The 24,805-nt window shown below is 42.6% G+C and overlaps 2 protein-coding genes across 9 annotated transcripts in view; one reads left to right on the top strand and one right to left on the bottom strand.

The window, feature by feature from the left end:
• Positions 1-9,030, bottom strand: part of LOC117363005 (fibrinogen-like protein 1) — a 34,887-nt gene extending 25,857 nt beyond the window's left edge. Inside the window, exons 1-3 of one of the 4 annotated variants that reach the window (XM_033950141.1) lie at positions 8,929-9,030; positions 4,746-4,839; positions 744-922 (exon numbers count right to left, since the gene is read on the bottom strand). In XM_033950141.1, the coding sequence (XP_033806032.1) occupies positions 744-827 (84 nt within the window). In that variant the 5' untranslated portion in view covers positions 828-922; positions 4,746-4,839; positions 8,929-9,030. Of the gene's footprint in view, positions 1-743; positions 923-4,745; positions 4,840-7,355; positions 7,394-8,928 lie in introns of those variants that run through there. The other 3 variants (XM_033950139.1, XM_033950140.1, XM_033950142.1) reach the window with 3 other exon arrangements.
• Positions 9,031-9,040: 10 nt separating this feature from the next.
• The window catches only part of LOC117363004 (phosphatidylinositol 3,4,5-trisphosphate 3-phosphatase TPTE2-like), a 94,550-nt gene continuing 78,785 nt past the window's right edge, over positions 9,041-24,805 (top strand). For 2 of the 5 annotated variants that reach the window (XM_033950136.1, XM_033950132.1), the window contains exons 1-3: positions 9,274-9,646; positions 10,768-10,888; positions 23,836-23,958. In XM_033950136.1, coding sequence (XP_033806027.1) covers positions 23,876-23,958 — 83 coding nt within the window. In that variant the 5' untranslated portion in view covers positions 9,274-9,646; positions 10,768-10,888; positions 23,836-23,875. The other 3 variants (XM_033950133.1, XM_033950134.1, XM_033950135.1) reach the window with 3 other exon arrangements.

Raw genomic sequence — 24,805 nt, 5'->3', positions numbered from 1 at the left:
GTAGCGGCAGTTTAGGGGTGGGGCGATCGTGATCACAGCAGGGGAGATGAGCCATCTCTCCTGCTGCAATCGTTATGGGGTGGGGGCAGGTTGCTGGGGCCGCTGAGCTGATCGCGGCAGCTGCGATCAGCTCAGCAGCCCTTTTTCAGAGCTTATATCTGTTTTGGCTTGGTTTAAGTCAAAACGTATAAGTTCCGACTGGGCAACCTGCTCAAGTTGTTGATTGTACTTGCTGTATGACTAAGTCTAGGTGGGCCCACCTCCCGCCCTTTCCCCTCGTCTAAAAACGCCTCTTTTCGCTCTAGGCGTTTAGGGGCAGGGTAGAGGCCTAAGCTGGTTTTAGATACGTCTAAAACCAGCTTTGATTATCAGTACTTGGACGATCTGGCTTTTTGATCGTCCAAGTACCAATTTAGGCCCCTTTTTGGACGTGTTTTTGTATTTTTTATTATGAGCCCCATAGTGTTAATGCATCTTAGTGATGAGATAGACAGTAAGTTTTGATTTGAGGAGCATAAAGTACGATGTATCAATAACCTGTTGATGAATTCTGGTTAGTTGGCAATTTTTGTTTTAAAGATCAGTAACATAATTTTGTAAGTGATTCGGTGCTCAATGGGGAGCCAGTGAGCTTTGATCAGAAGGGGTGTGACATGATCATATTTATGTGCTTTTGAAATAATTTTTACAGCGGTGCTTTTGAATAACGGGCCCTTTATTAATGGAAATAGAGTGATACCCACTGAAAGTCGAGCGGCTGGAGAGCAGAAGTTCATCAGAAGAAAAAGTAGCAGTAGCAGTGGGAACCAAGGCCTCAGAGTAGCCATTTCATGCTCCCTAGGAAGAAAGATCACTCTAGGAATTACTGATTAATGACAGACCATCATATACTGTACAGTGGAGTAAGTTCTCATCTCAAGGCCTGGAAAAAATCAAAAGGACACATAAAAATCTCATCTCAATAGAAATGTTAATACTCGGGACTCATAGAATTAAGCATACCAAACATTCTCCAAATTTCAAAATTTCAGGATATTACTATCATACACTTCTCCCTCCATATTTGCGGTTTGAGCATTCACGGTTTCTAGCTTGCTGGCTCCTCCCCCCAAATTCCATTAGCTTGCATAGAGAAAATCGCCAATTCCCAGCACTTTGTCCATCATGTTTTGCCTCTCCCTCAGAAACAGGCCAGGTCTCCCACCATGTTAGTCGCGGTTTCACCATATTCATGATGTTTTTTAATAGAAAACAGCAAATAACATATGAATAAGTTATTCGCGATTTTTCTGTTTTTGCGGTTCTGTTAATCCCCTATCACAGCGAATACAGAGGGAGAAGTGTATATTATATGTGGAAAAAATACACTAACACTAGAAAGAACTACTCGAAAAACAATAATAGTGTGAAGTTCCATCTGCAAACACATAGAAATAAACTTACAGCACAGATTTATCACGTAAGGCTCCTTTTACAAAGCCGCGCTAGCGGTTTAACGCATGTAATAGTGGGGACTAAACCGCCGGCCACGCTAGCCGCTACCACCTCCTCTTGAGCAAGCGGTAGTTTTTCAGCCAGCGGGGGGTTAGCGTGTGATGAAAAGTCACGCACGTTAAACCCACTAGCGGGGCTTTGTAAAAGGAACCCTTAATAAAGCTGCATAAGAATGTGGAGGGCCATTTTTTTTTATAGGATTTTTTTTTTTCATATTTAATTTATTGAATTTTTCATATGTTTACAGACCAAACTCAACAACAATACAGCATACAACAGCAGACCATGCAAGGACATCCGTGTTAATCCTTCACGGAGACCTAAGAGATCCAAACCCCCTGCCAAAACACCCTCCCCTCCCTCCCACTCCAGCACTCCAGTGTCAAAAGTTCAAAAGAGAACTCCTAGCTAGAGAATGACACGGTGACAAAATTCATCACCGTCCCCGTCACCGCGGATAACCGCGGGAAATAAACCCATGTCATTTTCGAGTGTCTATTTCATCCAAAGCTTGTGGGTCAATGGTTGTGGCCATTCATACTCTGAATCCTTCCTCTTTCCTTAAAGAATGACATGAAGATGGTTTCCCACGATTACCCGTGGGGACGGGGACGGGAACTGTGATGAATTTTGTCACTGTGTCATTCTCTACTCCTAGCTCTATGGGACAGACCCTCCCAAATTATAGGATGTTTAAGTCCAACTTTGGGCGTTTCCTGCAAAGTGTTCAAAGTCAGAGGTAAACAAACAGCCATTTTTGAAACTGACAAAACTACTAAACATCCCAATTTTTTTTTTTTTTTTTAAATCGCCTATTTAGACATCTTGCACGCTTGGACATCCAACCTTAAGATGTCCAACTTTGTACGCCATTTTCGACCACAGAAACAACCAAGTATCAAAAGTACAAATCCAGACCATATGGATGTGGGAGGGGCCACATGGACATGGCAAATAGCAGTGAGGCACTTTAAAGGGCACTGCTATGAACTTCACATAAAGGATGCCAGGAGTACATCTCACAATAACCCCCTTCTAATGTATGGTGAGCCCTCCAAAACTCCCCCAAAATCTACTATACCCACCTGTTTACAACCCCAATAGCCCTTTTGGATGTAGGTGGCACCTATAAGGCAGTATAGTAGGATTTTGGTGGCCTCACAACTTCCACCATTAATGTACTGGTTAGAGTAGCTTATGGGCCTGAATCCTCCTCTTTATGGTTCACTAGCCACTCACAAAGACTACTTAAGACACCTCTGTGATGCTCTACTAGGCTTTCCCATATCAGGTGTTGTTGTTCTAGAGATCATGGGGGAGGGAGGTGGAATGTGAGGGCACATGTAAAATCCTTATGAGGTATCCTGTTGATGCACACTAACTACACTAAGAGGTTAATACCCTTTAGTAAAAGGTCCCAAAGTGACTGTAGCAAAAAGAAACAGTCTCTTTCAGTTCCATAGGATATAAGACACATTAAAGCTACTAAGTAGGAGATTTAAAACAAACTGGAGAAAATATTTCTTCACCTAATGTGTAAATAAACTCTGGAATTCGTTGCCAGAGAATGTGGTGAAAGCAGTTAGTTTAGCAGGGTTTAAAAAAGGTTTAGATAATTTCCTAAAATAAAAGTCCATAAGCCATTATTGAGATGGCTTGAGGAACTCCATTGCTCATTCCTGGCTTAAGTGGCATAAAATCTATTTTACTCTTTGGGATCATGCCACGTGCTTGTGACTTGGATTGACCACTGTTGGAAACAGGATACTGGGCTTGATGGACCTTCAGTCTGTCCCAGTATGACAACTCTTATGTTCTTATGGGGCTTATTTTCAAATAATAAAGACGTCCAAAAAACAACATAAATCGGGACTTGGATGTCCTAATCTTTCTGGACATCTTGCAAGACGTCCCAGCCACTGTGCATCCAAAGCTCAAGGGGGCTAGTTAGAGATGTGTTAAGGGTGGACTTTGGGTGGGTTTAGACTTGGACATCTTGCGGTTATAATCAAAGCTTTCCCATGATGTCCTGGATGGAACTTAGATGTTCTGACTTAGACCAGTTTTCAAAGCTTCTAAGTGCTAAAAAGGTGCCCATACTGACCAAATAACCACTGGATGGATTAAGTCATGACCCCCCCCTCACACTCCTCCAATAGTTTCTGACCTCCTCCCACCCCCTAAGTCTGAATGAAACAGTACCTGTCTCTAGGTAATTTCTTTCATATTCTAACCTCAGTAGATATTCTTAGAGACCCTTGCTTTAGAAGGAAAACATAATGTGTGTGTTTTTAAAAATTTTTTACATTCTTTTACACATTTTCAATATGTATAAGACAATGTGGGGCAGTTTATCACTCTGTGAGGAATAGTCCTGCTGCCATTTTGAGAGCATCACAGAATTTAGACTGATGAAAGCGATGTGCTATTAAAATAGATTTTCTGTATCAAAGGACTGTTATACTCTTACACAATAGCATAGCTGATGATGGCAGATAAAAAAACCTGATGGCCCATCCAGTCTGCCCAACAAGATAAATTCATATCATAAGGTATGATGTGATACTACATAAATATAATTGATCTTGATTTCTTCTTGGCATTTTCAGGGCACAGACCATAGAAGCCTGCCTGGCTCTTACTGCATCAGCCTAAGGACACTATGACCAGCTAGATCAAGCCAGGAAGATTCAAGAAATCCTTCAAGAAGGGGCATTGTTTATATTATTCCAACCACCTTGGAGTCTTTCAACATATTGTGGTGGGGTCAAGTCTCTCCTACAGGGCAAGGCCCGAACCCCCACTATGTGTGCACTGATCAACTCTCCACAGGATGCCAATGGGGTTATGTAGGATTATTTTTAGACACAAATAGAGGATATGCTGCAACATGCCCTCATTGTAGCATCAAAGCCATTCTGCTTCCCTGCCTCAGCTGGAATTATTAATCAGACATCAGCACTGTTCTAGGCTTTCCGTAGAGGTTGGTCTTTGCAACTATCAAACTAGCATTTCAGACAGTTTTACGTAATCAGGGAAGTAGGCCACTTTCTAACAACCACTAGGGAGCACTAGTCAACCTAAGGCTTAAAGGGAGAGGTTCAATGGTGTCAGAGACCATATGTAATAAAGGAGGCGTCTGAATTCCAGTGATTTGAACGAACAGACACACTTATGCAGTTATAAAACAGAAAAAGAGAACATCCAATGAATAATCAATTGCTGAAAAGTATTGTAAAGTTGAAGCATACCTTGAATACACCCAGGTTGTTTCACCTTCACTCTTATTCTTTGAAGATGTCCATCAGACTAAGTAAGGGAGAGAATCCTGAAGAAATCGGGTCTCTGTTTAGAAGAAAAGAGTACTGCTATGTTTTCTGATCTCCAGATGGTCCTCATTAAGGTCTCATGTTACGTAACTCTTGCAAAATGATTCTTGGAATTCTTCTATGTTCTATCTGATATTATTCAGCAAAGAGTCTTAGTCTTTGGAGACATGGATATCTTAAATGTTCTTGTAACAATTTTGTTGTTGTCTAGTGTCAAACACTGTGTATCTGGCATGCACCAATAAATATAAATCAATGGATTATTATTTTCAGCATTTGTAGCAGTAATACAATGGGGCCAGTTTTTCTTTTGTGGCAGTACAGACCACAACTCAGTTTCCCTCAAAAGAAATGGATTTAAATCATACATGGTTTGCATTTAAAAGTAACCTGAGGAAAAGTGAAAAAAGGATCATGCTTTAGGCAGAATACTGGGCTGAGGCCTTCATTTATATTTATCTGGCATTCCAATGTATTTTCTGGTCAGCCGTGCAGCCAAACAACAAACTGACCTCTTCCCATCAGAATTGTAAAAAGCAAAAAAAACAAGGAAACTCATTAATTTGTACAAGCTGAGAATTCTTCAGAGCATGAATTCCGTGTAAAGAGATTATAAAGATAAGCCATTAAGATTTGCTAATTAGTGTTGGACATTAAAATCACCAGCAGGTTAGAATTTTAATAGATGTATTTTCACCATTAACATGAAATACAATATACTGGAACAGTCTAAGGGGAAGAAGGATACAACAATGGTCACATCATACCAGGGTCCCCATGTTAAGATCATCCAAAATAGTCACCTTCACTTTATTAAGGGTCCTTTTACTAAGGCGCAAAAAACGATTTAGCATGCACTAAATTGATTAGCACGCTCTAAATCGGTTAGCGCGCCTTAGTAAAAGGACCCCTAAGTGACATGGATGAAATATTGAAGCTCTCAGAGCATACTTGCTTTCATGTGATAGCCAGTGATGGTTTTACCTATGGAACGAATGAGCAACAAAGCAGCGGAAAGAACCAGCAGCAACTATCTAACACTACCTTAGGTGAATCACTTCATAAAGGAGGTTAATCCCAATAAAAAAAAATAAACTTTGTTTAAAGCAGAATCTCAATAAAAGCAAGTCCAAAGGAGGATGGGAATACACCCAGTCCGAGCTGGCCCGTTTTCAAACTTGTATCTTTTTTTTAATCAGTTTTTCCCTCATGCCAAATTTCATCACCTTCTGTTAAATTTTAGGAGAGTTAGTTTACCCCGAGACAGACAGACATTGTTGACCCCTTTTGTGGAATTCTTTACAATTTCCATTGGGTTGGAAAGAATAAAAAGGAATTTCCCTTAAGGAGGAAGGATCTAGTTATCCCTTTGGTATTCCTGACTTAAAAATCCTCCAATCTGATTAAAAGAAAAAATGTGGAGGGGCATTTTCGATAGGATGTCTAAGTCCGATTTTGGACGTTTTGAGACAAACATCCAAAAAACAGGTGGAGAAAATGTCCATTTGTAAACCTGTGAGATATCTATCTTTTTTTTTTTTTTTTTTTAAATGGTCCAGCTAGATGTTTTGTCCAGCTACACATCTAATTTTTTTTTTTTTTTTTGCCATTATCGAATAAAAATATCCAAAACAATCCATTTGCATGTAGGAGGGGGCCAGCATTTTAATGGACTGACCAAGCAGACATTCCAAAACAGCAGTTGAGGCCTCTAGGGGTCACTACTGTGAACTTCACTTTAAGGGTGCCAGGTACCTATCTCACCATAACCCACCGTACATTATAGGGTGAGTCCTCCAAAACTCCCCCAAAAGCTACTGTACCCACCTGTTTACCACCCCAATAGCCCTTATGCCTCCAGGTGTCTCCTATATGGTAGTACAATGGGTTTTTGGTGAATTTTATTTTTACTGCTAGCTGTCATCCTTCCATATAAGGAAGGATGCTCCCTAGCAGTAGTACTGTGAGACTACCACTAGGAGACATGCAACATTTTTGAGTAGAGAACCAACTGTGGTAGCAGCAGAGGATCACTGCCATCCCAGACTGCTGCCCCAACACCAATGATGCCCTCCTGGGGGGATTAGAGGAGCAGGGGAGGAGGGGTTAGGTCATGTCTGCAGAGGGGGAAGGGGTTCTAAGTGATGTCACTGAGGAGGTCAGAGGGGTTGGGAAATGTGATTGAGTTACTGGGTAAGGGGGCTGGATTAGGAGGAGCTCCAACTTGCAGGGGGGGGGGGTACAGGTGATGGATCAGGTCTCATGGAATTGGAGGGAGGGAACGGAGAATAGTGTACTTATTTATTTATTTAAAAATTTCTATACCGCATACAACTATGCAGTTTCCATATCACATACATAAAATCTTGTTTCCCTACGATTACATATAACATAGACATGTCTAAACAACATCATTAATTGTCCCTGTTATAAACAGGGATAGAGCGCATTCAATCAATTCAGAAATACAAGCAAACTTTAAATCATGCTGTCAAAAAAAATTCTAAAAGGCAATTATCAACTAAAATATACCTTAGCATAAGAAGGCATTGGCAAATAATTGAGTTTTCAGCATTTTCTTAAAATTCATCCTCTCCATACAAAACCGCAGGATACCAGGCAAAGCAATCCATAATTCTACGCCAGCCACAGATATCATTGATGCTCCGATCCTAGCATGCATAGTCGACATTCTATCCTCCAAACTTAATTTCATCCCATTTCCATCTCTAAGCTCTCTTCTCCATTTATAGATCGCAAAGGATTCTTGTATGATCTTTGGGGAAGCATGCTACAGTGTCTGATGTATAATTGCAACAATCTTACTGCACTCTTTGTTGCATAGGTAACCAGTGAGGTTTCTTCAACACAGGAGTTATATGGGTACTCCTAGGAACCCCTGTGATTAATCTTGCAACGGAGTTGATAAGCATTTGCAAAGCCCTCAACTTTCCTTTCACAACTCCTAAGTATACTTGTACATGGAGGGAGTGTGCGGGAAGGGGTAAAACGCAGACCTTACGGATCTCGCGGATCTAAAACCGCACGTCCTTAAAAATCCGAGGTCCGCGCCACTTTTGATGTCCGTGCCACTTTTAGTCTCTGGCTCTGACAGAGCTCTATGACAATTTAACTCTGATGGATCCTAGTATAGGGAGGGAAAAGCATTAGGATCCGTCAGAGTTAAATTGTCATAGAGCTCTGTCAGAGCCAGAGACTAAAAGTGGCAGGGACCTCAAAAGTGGCGTGGACCTCGGATTTTTAAGGATGTGACGTGCAGTTCAGATCCGTGAGGTCCGCGAGGGAGCCAGGTGCCTGAGCTGAGCTGCAGGAAAAGCGAAGGCGGACTTGTCAATGCACGGATCTCGGATTTTTAAGGACGTGCGGTTTTAGATCAGTGAGGTCCGTGTTTTACCCCTTCCTGGAGTGTGCTGCTGTGGCTTGGTCCCCTTTTTATATTTTTTTTCTGGTCTGGGTCCACACACCTTACATGCAATGCCAGACAGCAGAGAAGCACCCTGCTCTGTGCAGCAAATGCAAGGCCTACACCAGTAAGCACAAAACTTACCACATTTTTTTGTAGAAAAAAAAAAGTCCATTAAATTTTTATAGATCTATACAGTACTCTAGTCTAGACACTGTTCTTAAAAAGTTTTGATCTTTTGCCTTCCGCCTTGATCTGGATTTCCCTGGCTAAAGAGAAAAAGTGCCAGATTAAACTAATGCCGCGCTGGTTTATTGGACGGGCAGTTTCCCTCAGATTTTCTAAGGGTAGACCATCTGAAATAGTGAGATTTCCTTTTACAAAGGTGCGCTAGCGTTTTTAGCGCAGGCACCAGATTAGCGTGCGCTGTTACCGCCTGCTTAAAAGGAGGTGGTAGCGGCTAGCGCGCGTTAAAACCGCTACCGCACCTTTGTAAAAAGGGCCCTTAGTGCAGCTGCTAGTGCACTTTTGTAAAGAGGCCCTAAAGCTCACTATTTCAGATGGTCCACCCTTGGTAAATCTGAGGGAAACTGCCCGTCCAATAAGCAACCTGAACCCTACTCTGACTTTAGCCTTCTACCGTTGGACGCTCCCCCCCCCCCCCCCCCATGCCCTACAAACCATCAGGAAATGTGATTGTAAGAAGGAGCCTCCTCCTCCTCCTCCCCAGTCTCTCTCTAGGGCCGAATTCTTCCCGCTCCCGCACAGAACAGGGTTAAAACTTACAGGAGGAGGAAGAGGAAAGCATGAGCCTGCCCCCTCCCCCTATCTCCGGGCCCCTCCCTGCCAGCTAGCGGGTAAGATCACGCGTGGGCTGCGGGCAGATCGCAGTTTCAGCGAGAGAGGACGCCCCAAATCGATTCGTTTAAGGAGCTGCGGACGTAGATGGCGCTGGAAGCAGTCCTTAAACTTTTTCTCCTCTTGGCTTTGCTTCGTCGGAAAGATAAATCGGTGATTGTGTTTGTCCAGCACTAGGCTTTTTTTTTTTTTTTTTTTTGCTGCTAGGGGCTTGCTCTGCCTGTCTTCCCATTGTGGCGTTTCTCAAGCTGTCATTAGACAACAGTCACTGCCACAAAATATTATTGAATTATCTTTCAGGACTTGTTTTGGCCTCCATTTGTCCTGCCCTTCTATATGGCTGTGAATGATGTTCAGGAAACAGGTTTGAGAAAATTCTGAGGCTCAATTGCTAAAGTGAAGACAGTTTTTGAAGTTCTCTTTGCAGGCACAAAATCTGTAATCTGCGTTGTTTATTCCAGTTCACCTTGAACCAGACTTTGAAAAGTGGCCTAGCTTCAGAAAAAGTAAAATGTGTAATTTTAATCTTGGAAAGTTTCATGTAAGTATTTAATTAGTGACTATGATGCCGAATTATGTAAAGGATTTTATTAACTGTTAGGGCATGTGAAATTTCCATCACAAGAAGAGTGATTTTGTAAAATTAGGATTGATCCAGTCCAAGTTTTACCGCATTGCAATGCAGGGATTTATAGGGCTCCTTTTACTAAGGTGTGTTAGGGACTTAACGTGTGGAATAGCGCAAGCTAAATTGCCCCGCGCGCTAGACCTTAACGCCAGCATTGAGCTGGCGTTATTGTAGAAGCGTACCGCGCGGTAATTTTGTGTGTGCGCTAAAAATGCTAGCGCACCTTAGGGCTCCTTTTATCAAACCACGCTAGCGGGGTTAGCACGCGTGACTTTTAATCACACGCTAACCCCCGTGCTGGCCAAAAAACTACCGCCTGCTCAAGGCAGGCGTTAGCGGGCAGCGGTTTAACGCGCGATAAACTGCTAGCGCAGCTTGATAAAAGGAGCCCTTAGTAAAAGGTGCCCATAGTCTTGCTTTTATTAGTTTGGAAAGCAGGACTACAAGGCCCTGCATGCAACGGGGTAAAACATGGACTGGATCGACTCTGCCCTGGAGCCAGTTGTCAACTTTATGTAAAATATTTTAACTGTGCCTAAACATTTTGGGAAAAGCTTTACAGGAAAACTACACAAGGTTTTTATACCAGGTGCATCTGTTGTATGCTATTTCACAAGAAGAGGATTTGTGACGCTCAGTTAAGAGGCTAGTATGTGTTAGACTTTAATATTTTTCAAGCTTGGATGAAGGTAGACTTGAAACTTCTGTGAGTAGACAATGCTCTTTAGATGTGATGGGAAACCACAAAACTGCAGCTTTCTCCAAATCAAGGAAATCATAATTGGTTCATGGGAACAACAGGAAAGTGAATAGCAAACAAGAACCTGAATCAGCAGTGCTTTTTGTGATAGTGAGTTCAGTCTGTGAGCTTGTTTTCTGCAATAGGAAAACACAGAAAACGTTTCCTGTAACTGTTCTTTAGGGAATTGCTGAGCTCAGGCTTCCCTTGTATTATTATCAGATGACATGTGATCTGCAGTGTCCAGATCTTTTTGCTTCTGGTACTTTTTAACAATGCGCTTGTTCTTCTGCAGGGTCCCTGGGCTGAGACCTTGCTACCCAACAATCTAACTTCTGTGCCTTCTGCAGACTCTGTAACCGCTTTATGCTGAATTTCTTCTCTCAGAATATCCTCCCTGAGCTTTATTCATAAAGGTATGTGGGCTTTACAGTCTGTCTGTGTGATTGTCACTGTCAAGGGATCCCTAACGGGAAGAAGCTTGTTTAAAGCAGTGCCCCTTCTGCCTAGAGGATGCCAGTTTCTTGGAAATGGCTACCTTAAAGGAATCTCGACAGAAGCACAAACTCAATTATCCCACATGGAGAGTGGGTAATTCTGAAATCCCTCATTTACCTGGGTACATGACTGGGAAATTGCCCTGTGTGTGTGCATTAAGTTTAGAATTTTAAAAATGTGGGGTCTAATGTACTAAAAAAAAAAAAGCCCCTCAGTCTGTCCCTTATTTACAGCCATACTTTTGAGAATACATTTTCAATTGAAAATTCACCTATACTTAGGGCACGCGCTAGACCTTAACACCAGCATAGAGCTGGCGTTAGTTCTAGACGCGTAGCGCGGGTTTAGTGCGTGCTTAAAATCCTGCGCGCGCTAAAATGCCATCGCAGCTTAGTAACAGGAGCCCTTAGACATCCAAATTGATGCAGTTCTATAGGCTGGTGCCTAGTGGTATGCACTGCTTACCTGCATCAAAGGCACTATTCTACAAAGTAGTGCTTAAGTGCCATAGAGCCTAATGGCAAAGGAGGTGTACAGTATACACAGGCAGGCCATGGTCGTGTCTTTGTTAAGTGCGTAGTTTATAGAATACTAAGTACTTAAACATGACAACTGATGTCTGTCATTGACATGGTGTAAGAGGACGTGGCTAAGCATGGGTGACCAGTGCCGACATTTATTAGTAGTTTTCTATAATGGAACATTGGTGCCAGCAGGATCCATTGAGTGTGCAATTAAGCACCAGGTTTGTTTTCTGCTCTGCCAGCATACATCAAAGGAAACTGTTATAGCTTTTCAGCCCCCTTTTCTATGCTAACGTGTTTTAGGAGAAGCGCCCCCTTGCATAGTTAGTCACTCAGTGCGCTAAGTTCGCCTGCGTGAGTCTTTAAGTGCCAACGTTTGCAGTTGGTGTTCCGTCTCTGGGGTGCATTATTGACCGATTTGAGAGCTGTGGTTCTTCTGTTAAAGTTTAGGAAAACAAAAGGCAAAGAAGATGTCTTATGTTTTCTCAGGGTTTCCGCTGCTGGCATTGCGCTTGTTGCAGGTTTCCGGGTCTCGCTGCGTCTTTGTCAGGTCGGTTTCAACCTGACAGAGGTGCAGCGAGACCCGGAATAGTCCCAACTAGGATCCTGGTTTCGGCAGGATTAACACAATTAGTGCTCTTGCATTAGCATTTGACAGGTAACAGGCACTCATGGGAACATTAGCCCTCTGAAAGTGCCACATAAAATTTGAAGTTATTGTGTGGTAAAATTCCCCATTAAATCGCATTAACTGCAAGTTATAGTGTCCTGGGTGGTAGAAATTCTTGTAAGTAAAATATGTGAAAGATTGACTGAAAGGAGCAGTGAGTTCCGTGAATGGCAGATGTTGCCAGGGCAGGATTAAAGGATAGGCAAAGTAAACACGTGCCTCGGGCCCAAAGGATTTGGAAGGGCCCAGTGTGCTGATCTGATGGCATCATCACATGTAACCACGCTGATGTCCCGTTCTTGCAGCAGCGTTTTGGAGTCGCAGGAGTCACTGCCTCTTGGCTGGGCCACTTAGGAGTGACCCAAGCAGGAAAGAGTTGATTGCTGTAGGAGGTAGTAGGTATGAAATGGACAAAAGGACTAACTTGAGGCAAACAAAACAAAAGGTGTGTGACCTTGAATTTTGGAAAGAAAGGACTTCAGCTAGGGGGGAATGGCTAGCAGGGGTGCCCACACTTTTTTGGCTTGCGAGCTACTTTTAAAATGACCAAGTCAAAATGATCTACCAACAACAGAGAAAATGTTAATTATCATTTGTATTTTGGGGGTTTCTCAGAGGTCAAGGCAGATGACTTTAAAATATGCAATGTCACCTCAGTAACAACTATACAAAATTAGACAAATATACCCCTCCCTTTTTACTAAACCTCGATAGCGGTTTTTAGCGCAGGGAGCTGTGCTGAATGCCCCTCGCAGCTCCTGACACTCGTAAGCTCCCTGCGCTAAAAAACACTATCACGGTTTAGTAAAAGGGGGGGGGGGGGCCATAGTGCAAAATATAGACCGCAGATATAAATTCTCAAAACGGATACATTTTGATCACTAAATTGAAAATAAAATCTTTTTCCTACCTTTTTGTCTGGTGATTTCATGAGTCTCTGGTTGCACTTCCTTCTTCTAACTGTAAATCCAATATTTCTTTCTTTCTGCCCCCCCCCCCCATTTCTTTCTTTCTCTCTCCCCCTGCCCCCTCTTTAGTTCTGTCTTTCTTTCTCCCCCTGCCTTTCTTTCTCTCTCCCCCTGCTTGCCTGCCTGTCTTTCTCTCGCCCCCTGTCCCCCTCTTTATTTCTGTCTTTCTTTCTCTCTCCCACTGCCTGCCTGTCTTTCTCCTCTTCCCCTGCCCCCCCCAAGCCTTTGCATCGATTTCTCCACTTCCCCAATTCTTTCTCTTCTCCTGCCCCCCCCCCCAAGCCACCACACCGATTTCTTCCTGCTTCCCCGAGCCAGGCCTGACGTGTACAAGCACCGGACCCAGAAGCCTTCACCTCCGACGTCAATTCTGACGTTGGAGGTGAAGGCTTCTGGATCCGGCGCTTGTACACGCTTGGAGGCAGGAAGAACAAGATCACAAAGCCAATGTGATCGACTCGCGTTGCCTTTGCGATCGACCATGTGGGCACCCCTGGGCTAGAGTGATCTGAAGGGGTACTAAGTCTAGGGAGGGACAAGAATGATCTCGGGGGAGGGGGGTTAAAGCTGGAGGAGAGTTGAGGAATATAATAATAATAAATTTATTTTTATATACCGCCATACCACAAAAGTTCTAAGCGGTTTACAAGGGAAGAGACTGTATACAGACAGTGACATTACAGCAAACTTTTGAATTTACATTGGCTTGATAAGTTTAGTGAGGTTTATCTGGAAGTGTATTGAGTAAAAGCCATGAAAAGTCCTCTCTTCTACTGCCTTGGTTAGGCTCTGCTCTGCCCTTGCCTGATCTTCAGCCTTGTTTCAGAAGCAGTAGCATAGCGAGGGTAGGAGGTGCCTGGGGCGGCGGAGCCCCCCTGACCCTTTACTCTCCCTTTCTGCCCCCCCCTCCTCCGTACCTCTTTAAACCTTTGCCAGCGCGAGCAGCTTCTCCGGCCTGCTGCTTGTGCCGGTGTTGGCTTTGCCTTTGAAGTCACTTTCTGGCTTCGTGACCAGGAAGTGATTTTAGCCAGGATCCAGGCCGGCGTGAGCAGCAGGCTGGAGAAGTTGCTTGTGCTGGCGCAGATTTAAAGTGGTACCAGGGGTGGGGGTGGGGTGCAAGTGTGACGTGGGGGAGGGCGCCACTACACCACTGCTCAGAAGGTAGGGATTTTTTTTTTCTTCACAGATCTAGAGTTCTTCTCTGGATCTAACTTTGTTGAGAATCAATCTGCCTGGTTCTGATCAGGAGGACACCCCCCAGATCCAACTTTTATATGAAGACAAATGAAATCAAGTGGAAATAAAGAAGTAAATAAGCAATTAAGCAGGTAAAGAAATAAACGGAGGCGTGGACAGGGGGTGTTGCCAGAGGGCCCAGTGTACTTGTGTGCCTAAGGCCAACTGAAAAATTAATCCAGTCCTGTCTGTTGCTCACTTATTTAATACCTTGTCTGGACTTTGTACCATTTTTTTTTTGAGTCAGCTGTCTGTTTATGTGCTTGATCTTTCTGTAGTCTTCCATCAGAAGACAGCTGCTGACTTTGCCCAGGCAAGGAACATTTGCAGCACAATGTCTTGAGACAGAGAAACTGTGGGAGTGTGGAGCGTCCTGCCTTTAATTCAACAGCTTGTGCTCCAAGTCCTTCTCCTTCTTCATGTTCTAAAAATAACAAAAAACAAACATGTAAAGAAAGCATGTGGATGCACAGCTTTGGGAATGCTTTCCAAATTGTATTTCTAGAAGGGCTGTCAGTGTAACATAGAAACATGATGGCAGATAAAGGCCAAATGGCCCATCCAGTCTGCCCATCTGCAGTAACCATTATCTCTTCCTCTCTCTAAGAGATCCCAGGTGCCTATCCCACGGCTTCTTGAATTCAGATGCAGTCTCTGTCTCCACCACATCCACAACCCTTTCTCTAAAAAAGTATTTCCTTAGATTATTCCTGAGCCTATCACCTCTTAACTTCATCCTGTGCCCTCTCATTCCAGAGCTTCCATGTAGGTATTTAAATGTCTCTATTATATCTCCCCTTTTTCGCCTTTCCTCCAAAGTATACAGATTGAGATCTTTAAGTCTGTCCCCATACGCCTTATGACGAAGCCCATGCACCATTTTAGTAGCCTTCCTCTGGACCAACTCCATTCTTTTAAAATCTTTTTGAAGGTGTGGCCTCCAGAATTGTACACAATATTCTAAATTAGGTCTCACCAGAGTATTATACAGGGGCATCAATACCTCCTTTTTCCTACTGGCCATACCTCATTCAATGCACCCTAGCTTCCCTCTAGCTTTCACCATCACCTTTTCAGCCTGTTTGGCCACCTTAATTAAGATCATTACAATTACACCCAAGTCCCGCTCTGTCGTGAATATAAGTTCTTCACCCCCCTAAACTGTAATGTTCCTTTGGGTTTTTGCAGCCCAAATGCATAACCTTGCATTTCTTAGCATTAAATTTTAGTTGCCAAATTTCAGACCATTCTTCAAGCTTCGCTAGGTCTTTCTTTATGTTATTCACACCATCTGGGGTGTCTACTCTATTGCAGATTTTGGTATCATCTGCAAAGAGGCAAATCTTACCTGATAGCCCTTCAGCAATATCGCTTATAAAAATGTTAAAAAGAACAGGCCCAAGAACAGAACCTTGAGACACACCACCGGTAACATCCCTTTCCTCGGAGCGATCTCCATTAACCGCTACTCTCTGTCATCTTCCACTCAACCAGTTCTTGACCTAGCCCATCACTTTGAAGCCCATCCCGAGGGCACTCAGTTTATTTATTAAACGTCTGTGTGGAACACTGTCAAAGGCTTTGCTAAAATCTAAATATGCCACATCTAATGCACTCCTTCTACCCAATTCTTTGGTCACCCAGTCAAAGAAATTGATTAGATTTGTCTGACAAGACCTACCTCTAGTGAATCCATGTTGCCTTGGGTCCAGAAACTTCACCATTCTCTGATTTAAAAGGGTTTCCATTAATTTGCTTACCACAGACTTACGGGCCTGTACGGTAATTCCCTACTTCTTCCTTATTTACACTTTTGTGTAGAGGGATCACATCTGTCCTTCTCCAGTCCTCCGGTACGACTCTTTGACTCTAGAGAAGCATTGAAAAGGTCAGTCAGTGGAGCCACCAGAACTTCTAAGTTTCCAGGTTTTATTTAGACTTTGATTAATCAATTAATCTTATTCAAAGCGATGTACATTGTTTAAAACTTTACAACTTTCAGGGGGAACAAACAAGTAAACAATACTCAACGAACATGACATACATTACACAAAGAGAAAAAAGGATAAGAAATACAATAATTAATAGAAGAGAAACAATAAGGGATTAAACATCAGGAGGGGATAAATAAAAATAACAGCATAAAATTCAAAGGAGCAGACCAAATCTAAGAAATTATTCAGTCAAAGCCATCTTTAAAAAGAAAGCACTTTAACTTGCTCTTAAATCGGTTTATAAGACGTTCTTCTCTTAAATAAATAGGCATGGAATTCCACGTTTGTGCTGCTGTGACAGAAAAAATATACTGTCGACGTGTACTAATGATTTTAAGAGACGGAACTGTCAATAAGTGTTGATCACTAGATCTGAGCGTTCTGGCAGAGGAATAGGAAACCAAGAGTCACTCGATAAATGCTGGAGCTTTAAAAAGTAGAGATTTCAAAGTTAACAGACATATTTTATAAGTAATGTGATAAGCTACCAGAAGCCAATGTGCTTTTTTGAGATGTACACCATGTGTAGGGGGAGGGGGAGGTACAATATGTAGCAATATAGTAGACTGGATAGCACTTGGTCTATTCTGTTGTAATCGTTTTAACAGACATGTGTGGGTATAGAAGACCATGTGTTACCACAATATGTATATCCCTCTCAAATCAGCCCAGTTATTGTCCTGAGCAGGACACATGCCCCAGAACTACTTCTGGAACTTTGCAATCATGTGTACTAAATCCTGTCACTAGATGTCACCATTGCACAGTGACTGGAATTCTCTTCCTACTGGGGAAATATAAGTGAATGAATATTAATCTAGAATTCTGGCTACCTGAGAAAAATCAAAACTTGCAGTTTAGCCTTCTCTTGTGCATCCAGCAGAGTCCTGTTTCTGTCCAACCAAAGAATGAAGAGATCTCCAAACCCTGGAAGACCTTCTGTGGGGTGCTTCACTTTTCCCCATCCTGTTTAACCTCTTCATGGGTTCCCTCAGAAACATTAAATTCGATGATGAAAGCATAATGTCCTACGCAGATGATATTCTGCTCTTCATCTTCACAATCAACAACCATTCAGATGTCACCAACAAAGTCTCAACCAATATTGAAAGAATCCAAAATTGGGGAACTATCAACATGCTAAATTTAAACCAAACCAAAACCAAAATCTTATACTTCCACACAGCCCAACAGACATCACCGACAAACATCATTCTCCGATCGAGCCACACCCTTGCTGTCGATAAAACCTCCAAAATCCTAGGCTGCATTCTTGACTCCACATTAACCAAGGAAGCCCAAATCTCTAATATTCAGAAAAAGTCCAATTCGGAAAAAGTCCCTCTTCACCATGACACAACTAAGACTCATCAGGCCATACTTTCATCAGCATCACTTTGCTCTGATTGTGCAGTCGATGATCCTACCACAGCTGGACTACTGTAACTCTGCCTACATGGGAATCAACAGCACACTGATCCACAAAATGCAACTCATACAAAACACAGCTATAAGACTAATTTTTAACTTGAAAAAATATGACTTGATATCAGCCTTCATTAAGCAACTACAGTATGCTGAAAATATAAATCCTTTTGGACATGACTGAAATAAAAGTATATATGTTTGTACGAAGTTTTTTCACAAACCAGTGATGATGCAAGCGGCTTAGGGTACTTGTGTAGTCCCGACTGCTTGCAGGTGAGGTTTGTTTTTCTCTGTGTTTTTGTAATTATTATTTTATATACAAAATTGTGTTATGTCCGTATTTTTTCTGATATGGTATGAATGAAACCCTTCTACTAAATTTAATATACATATCACTGGCTACCAATAAAATTCAGGCTGATGTTTAACGCATTAACCTTGGCCTTTAAAGTATTAAACGGTGGGCAACCTGACTATCTTGCGAAATTTCTCATCCCGTATAACTCTCCGCAATCCATTGAGGTCGTCAACTTTAAATAGATTGGCAGTGCCATCAATTCACTTGGTCAAAGATAAGTCAACTCAAAATTCTCCATTTTTTTGCATTAGTACCTTTCTTCCTAATAAACTTTGCGGTGAATATACTTATATTACATTTACATCCAAACTAAAAACTTACTTATTTGGATTGGCATTTCCCTTTTAGTTGGGTTGTTGGTTTTTTTTCATTAAATATGTTTTTAATTTCTTTTATGATTCGGTTTTAATTCTCAGTTAGGCATATCAATACAGCAACTAAATGATTTTTTTTCTTTCTATTCTTGTATCAAGATTTTGGCGTTCTTTTCCTTTTCAATGATGTACACCACACTGATGTTATAATGAAGAACGGTGTTTAAATACAAATAAATATGAACATAAAGATCAGCCTCTCAGCTTTACTCTGATACATATTTTACAACAGAATTACTTCCTCTGCCATCAAAACCTGGCTATACTTCTGCTAAAGTTCTAGTGGATTTCAAGCAGAACATGCCCCATTGCTCTTTAGAGATCTAGGCCAGTGGTCCCCAACCCTGTCCTTTAGGACCACCAGGCCAGTTGGGTTTTTGGGATAGCCCTAATGAATATGCATGAGAGAGATTTGCATATAATGGAGGTGACAGGCATGCAAATCTGTCCCATGCATATTCATTAGGGCTATCCCTAAAACCTAACTGCCCTGGTGGTCCTCCAGGACAGGGTTGGGAACCACTGATCTAAGCCACAACCTGTTCCCAAACCTCACCCATTGTGTTTGATCTTTCAGCAAACACATGAGTTGAATGATAAAACTTTCCTTGGAAAATCCTGTTCCATATTACATAATTTTGCTGTATCTGGCTCTTCCGGTTACTAGGCTGATGCTGATTGATGTACCATCCCACTGTGTTTGTCATACAAATTTAAAATCATTTGCAGAAGTGACACTGTGGGCTCTTTTTACAAAGATGCATTAGGGCCTTAACGCGTGGAATAGCACGCGCTAAAATGCTGCGTGCACTAGCCACTACCGCCTCCTCTTGAGCAGGCGGTAGTTTTTCGGCTTGTGCATGCTATAACGCGTGCTAATCCGGTGCATGCGCTAAAAACCTTTGTAAAAGCCCTGTATTTTAATCACAAATGGGAAAAGCCATAAATAAGAAGCAAGAATTAAATTGGTTTAACATCTTTCATGACTAGAAGTATGCTGGGTCCAGGTTTAACTGTGCCGGTAACAGCTTCACTGAACCATAGATTTTTACCATAGATTTTCACTGAAACCTCCTCAGGTTTTTTACTGAAAAGTAGAGATTGCTCATGGCCATGCACTGCTGAACTCGTTGAATTAAGTTGGTACTTCTCTGAGGATCCATTTCAGTTAACCCTTACTTCTGTAACCAAAGATTGTAGTTTTTCTAAACAACTTTCTTAATAATTTGAAGAATAAACATGCACAATTTGAAGATTTCAAGGCAGTCCAACTGTTATAGAATCTTCTTACTCTATCAGCACATCCTATTCAAAAGGAAGCTGGGAGTGTGTCCACACACCTTGTGGGAAATAACACTGCTTCAGACTTAGATATTGAACCTAAGCTGTATTAGGCTAGCGGACATAAAGGAAGGAAACCTGGTGAGAGGACAATGTTAGACCCAGGTTTTCAAACAGGCATTCAGTCTTTCAAAATGAATACTGTTCTCTCCATGGCCTGGAGCATTTAAATGCTTCAACGCTGCTGCAGCACTCATAGGAATTCTATGAGCATTGGAGCAGCGTCGGAGCATTTAGCATTTCAGGCTGCGGTAAAAACCATGGCTTAGTAAAAGCAGGAGGACAGTTAGCTCTCATCTGCTTGTAACAAGCAACCCTACAATCCCAATAACAGAAATAAACAATTGTAAAGAGAAACAGAAAGAATGTGTTATACCATTAAAAAAATTTTACATTTAAAGTCCAACCCAAACCACTCACCCCCTAGAAAAACTTGTTGAGCAAGATTCAGTATACAAGAGTTAATCATAAATGAACATCAAATGAGACTCTATGCAATTTGTATGAGAAAATGCAGCAACCCTACAGGGAAGTACAGAAAGATAAGGAACTCATAAAATGATTTATGGCAGTCAAAAGCTTTTATCATACCAGATATAGAATTCAGAGGAAACCCAATAAGTGAAAACATTGTGATTAATGATGGAATAACAAGGGAGCAGAAAAAAAATATCTTTTTAAAATGAGGCTTCTCTTTTGATGAGATAGTGTGAGCCAATAAGGCTTCCATATCACTTGAAAATTATTCCACCTCTGATTGTCCCTTTCTGTTCTTCTCTCTTAGGGTCCCTTTAACAAAGCCTACTGAAACCCATTCAATTCTTATGGGTTTTGGTGCATTTGCTGTGGGAGAATCGCTATCATGGCTTTGTAAAAGGGGCCCTAAAAGCATTAATTCAAACATTTAAAGCTTTCCACTGTGAGAACTGGGGTATGTGTTTGTCAGCCAGTGAGTTAGAATCGTTAGCCAATAGAAATGCTCTACTAAGCAGGGCAATGTTGCCTTTAGACACTGTTTGAGTGTCTTGGCCCTCTTGAAACAAAACAGTAGAAGGCTGGAATGTTAGGTGGGCATCTAAACAAGAATGTGTTTTATGCAATACCTTAATCCAGAATGGCTGCACCTTGGTGCAGTGCCAAAACAAACATATGGCCCAAAGATACCCCCTCTGCACCATATTAAGGACATGCTTCATCGGATCAAGCATATTTGAAAATAATATATATGTGTCGATTGACAGATGTGAACAGTTCTCTTTTGCTTTTTCTGATCACAAAACACAGCTTGTGCAATTTATGTAAAGCAAACAAGTATGTTTATATAGCAGCATATATTTATCTTAGTACTTCAAAATAATGACCTTCATCTTCACAGAAATAGCCTCCAACATAACGTTATGTTTCGCCACAACAGCTGCATCAGGGAAGCAAATTATCCAGCTCACTCACTCTTTCTTGTGTATCCATACTGCATCTTTCCTGATGCAGCTGTTGTGACAAAACATAACGTTATGTTGGAGGCTATTTCTGTGAAGATTAAGGTCATTGGATGCTACTTTGTGAAGATGAAGGTCATTATTGTGATGCACTGAGTTAAGATAAGTACATTCTATAGTATTACTGGAATAGTTCAATTGAAGATGTGATTGTGGCACTACAGAGAATTATTATTGATAGATGTGGTTGTGGACTGTTGCACTTTACTATAAAAAAGAAAAAAATTGGGCCAAGGAAGATGTACTGTTAGATTCATAACGCTTTATGATTGGACTAGTCTTATAGCCTGTTACATTAACGGGTGCTAGAATATATGTGTGTGTGTGTCTGTCTTTATTTCTTTCTCTCTCTCCTTAGCCGCTTTCTTTCTTTCAGTCTTTCTTTTTCCTTGGCTGTCCATCACCACCCCTTGCCTGCTCCCCCTGTCCATTCTCCCTTCCTTTTACTTCCCCTGTGTCCACCACCACCCCTTCACTGCTCTCCTTATGCAGCAGCAGCCCTTCTCCCTTTTTTTTTACCTTCCCCCTGTCCAGCAGCACCTCTTTCCTTCTCCCCCTGTCCAGCAGTAGGCGTCCCTTCCTTTTCCCCCCTCCCTGTCCATCAGCACCTCTTCCTGCTCCCCTTGTCCAGCAGTAGGCCTCCCTTCCTTTTTTTCCCCTCGGCAAAGGACGTTTTCTGCCTCACCCACTCTTTTCTGCTTCTAACAGCTTCAATGTTGCGACCAAATCCTACCCAGCTACAGCCCTACACAGAGCTACTTCAAAGTGCTCAGTTCTTTAATAACTGCCTTTTCTCAAGTTTTCTATTGTCATCGCTATCTTTAATTTTGAAGCTAACTGCAATTGTCTACTCCTTTATGCCTTCTTTTTTTCTCAGTCTCTGTTCTCACTGCTGGTTTATCATTTCAGTCTGTTCTGGTTCTCTGCATGCAGGTCACTGCCCTTCCAATGTGCTGCTTTCTCCAAGCTCTTGTGCAGGACGTTTGGTGGGTGGGGGCTTTTGTTCTTTTTTGTTTTGCCTCTGCTCGGCAGTTGGTTGCAGAGCGCGCGAGGCCAGCTTTTCAGCCCTTCTCGAGGGGGCGGGACAGGCTGGTGAGGAGCTTCGGGGGCTGCTGCTGTTAGCCCCAGCAGAGACGGAGCGGCCGAGCTGAGCTGGCGGCAGAGCCCTCGTGTGTCCCCCCTCCCCGGTGCCAGCGCTGCTCTCCCTCTCAGCGTGCCGGGTCGGACCGCGGCTTCTTTGCTCCGGAGCTCGGCAGTGCGGCGGAGAGCGGCCGCAGGGGGATCGGGGCCATGCTGCCAGCGGGACAGCCCCAGCCCTCTCCCTCCTCCACTCGTGGGCTTGTGGAGGCGATCGGCAGTAGAAGGGCCCGAAGCAGCGTGTGAAGACTGCTGCACACGCTGCTGGAATCGCCAGATTTTGTAGTCGGGCCCACAGGAAGAGAAGGGGAGGGCGGCAAAGGACTCAGGTCCCGGGCGGCGGGATCAGTTTAAGAGCTGAGGCGGAAAGTTGCTGGGCTCCTCGGTGGGGGCGCTGAGCGGCCGCGATCCCTCTCCTCCGAGGTACACCCCCCCTGCTGGAGGAACGGAGATCTGCAGCTGGCTGCAGTCCCGGCTTGTGGAGGTGATCGGCAGCTGGTGACGTAGTAAGCGCGCATGCGCACTCCTGTGGCCACAGACATACGGAACACGCAGATAGGAGTGCGCATGCGCGGCTAGCGTTTTATTATATAGGATAAGAGAAATACTTGTATTTATCATTGGAAATCTTTAGATAAGTTTAAAAATTTCCACCTTTGAACTATCTGGGAGTATGCCTGGAATTTTCTGACGTAAAGCAGTATAAATGTAATGAAATAAAATATTATTGCTTTAAGGTTTAAAGTGGCACTTGTCATCAGATTTCATCTTCTGAACGTTCTCTTCCTGAAGGATACCAACATGTTTTCAAGTTCAACTGAAGCTTTGGCAAAAGGTTGAGCAAAATGTGCTTTTTTTAAAAAAAATTTTTAAAAAAGAAGAAATTTCTGAATAAAATAGAGCGATGCTAATTCTTCCTCCAGGTAGAGTAAAACAAAACAAAACAACACAGTACAACTTCAGTTAAGTGACTCAGACAGTAAATTACAAATCAGGTTCAAACTTTTTAACTACTGCAAAATGCACTGAAAACTGGTTGGAAACCGGTTTCAATTGCACACCGAGAATGTTGAGTGAGGATGTTTTCTGTGGATGCTAATGTGTAACTAGCTTAGAGTGAATCTGTCCAGTTTGCTCTCACCGTGTGTCTTCCTTTGAGTTTACTAATGAAAAGCAAGTTTGTGTGCAGTCTGAACTCCGCAGCAAAAGCCAACCAGTTGACTAGACAAAGAGAGCTGAGCTCTCAGGAGCCAGCCTGCACAATGTTATCGTGTTAGTACCCTGGGAAAGGGTATTTGCAGCTTATTTGGTTCAATTTTGTTTTATTTCTGCTTTTCAGCCCTGGATATCTTTTGGATGGTTGTTCGGCTGGAGTTGACATGAAGGTGACGGATCCAGCCCTAGTGAGCAGCATGCCATCTGTGAAATATGACCCGAGGTTGGACTCCTCTGAAATTAATGGGTGAGTGATCAACTGTGATTATTTAATATCTTATTAAAGTATGCTGAGCTGGCAACACGTGGAAGGATAAAAGTCAGGTATTAAGTTTCTTTATTACAGAGAGACCTTGGTTCAAATCCTGGGTTGAGTCTTCTGCTTTCTGGCTAGGTCAGAGATGTTGAGTAGGCAGCATTCACAGTCCATGAGAAGGAGAGGGTAGGCAAACAGGCTTTTGTGCAACAGAGAAAGGGATTGGGATTTGATATACTGTCTTTCTGTAGTTATAATCAAAGTTTACATATTACACTTCTCCCTCCATATTCGCTGTGATAGGGGATTAACAGACCCGCAAATACAGAAAAATCGTGAACAACTTTTTCATATGTTATGCGCTGTTTTCTATTAAAAACCATCGTGAATATGGTGAAACCGTGAATAACATGGTGGGAGATCTGGCCTGTTCCTGAAGGGGAGGCAAAAGACGGTGAAGAAAGTGCTGGGAATCAGCGATTTTTCTCTGCAAACTGATGCAATTGGGGGGGAGGAGCCAACAAACTAAAAACTGCAAATAAGCGAAACCGCGAATGCTGAAACCGCAAATATGGAGGGAGAAGTGTATAGTGTATCTAATCTAATCTTCTATTTGTGTGTCGCTCATACCTATGCAGGCTCAAGGCAACTAATAGAGAGAAGAAGGTAGAAAAAAAGAACAGAACAGATTCAAGGTGGTAGGGGAAGAGGAAGAGAAATAAGAGAAAGTGACAGACCAGCTGGAGGGGAGTACTTGGAGAATCATGTAAAGTTCAGATGTCAAAGAGAAGGGTTTTCAGTTTTTTTCTGGAATTCGGTATAGCTAGGCTAGTAGTTT

The sequence above is a fragment of the Geotrypetes seraphini genome, chromosome 6 (assembly GCF_902459505.1).
Source record: "Geotrypetes seraphini chromosome 6, aGeoSer1.1, whole genome shotgun sequence".
NCBI classification, from domain to species: Eukaryota; Metazoa; Chordata; class Amphibia; order Gymnophiona; family Dermophiidae; genus Geotrypetes; species Geotrypetes seraphini.
This window is presented reverse-complemented; position numbering and strand designations above follow the sequence as displayed.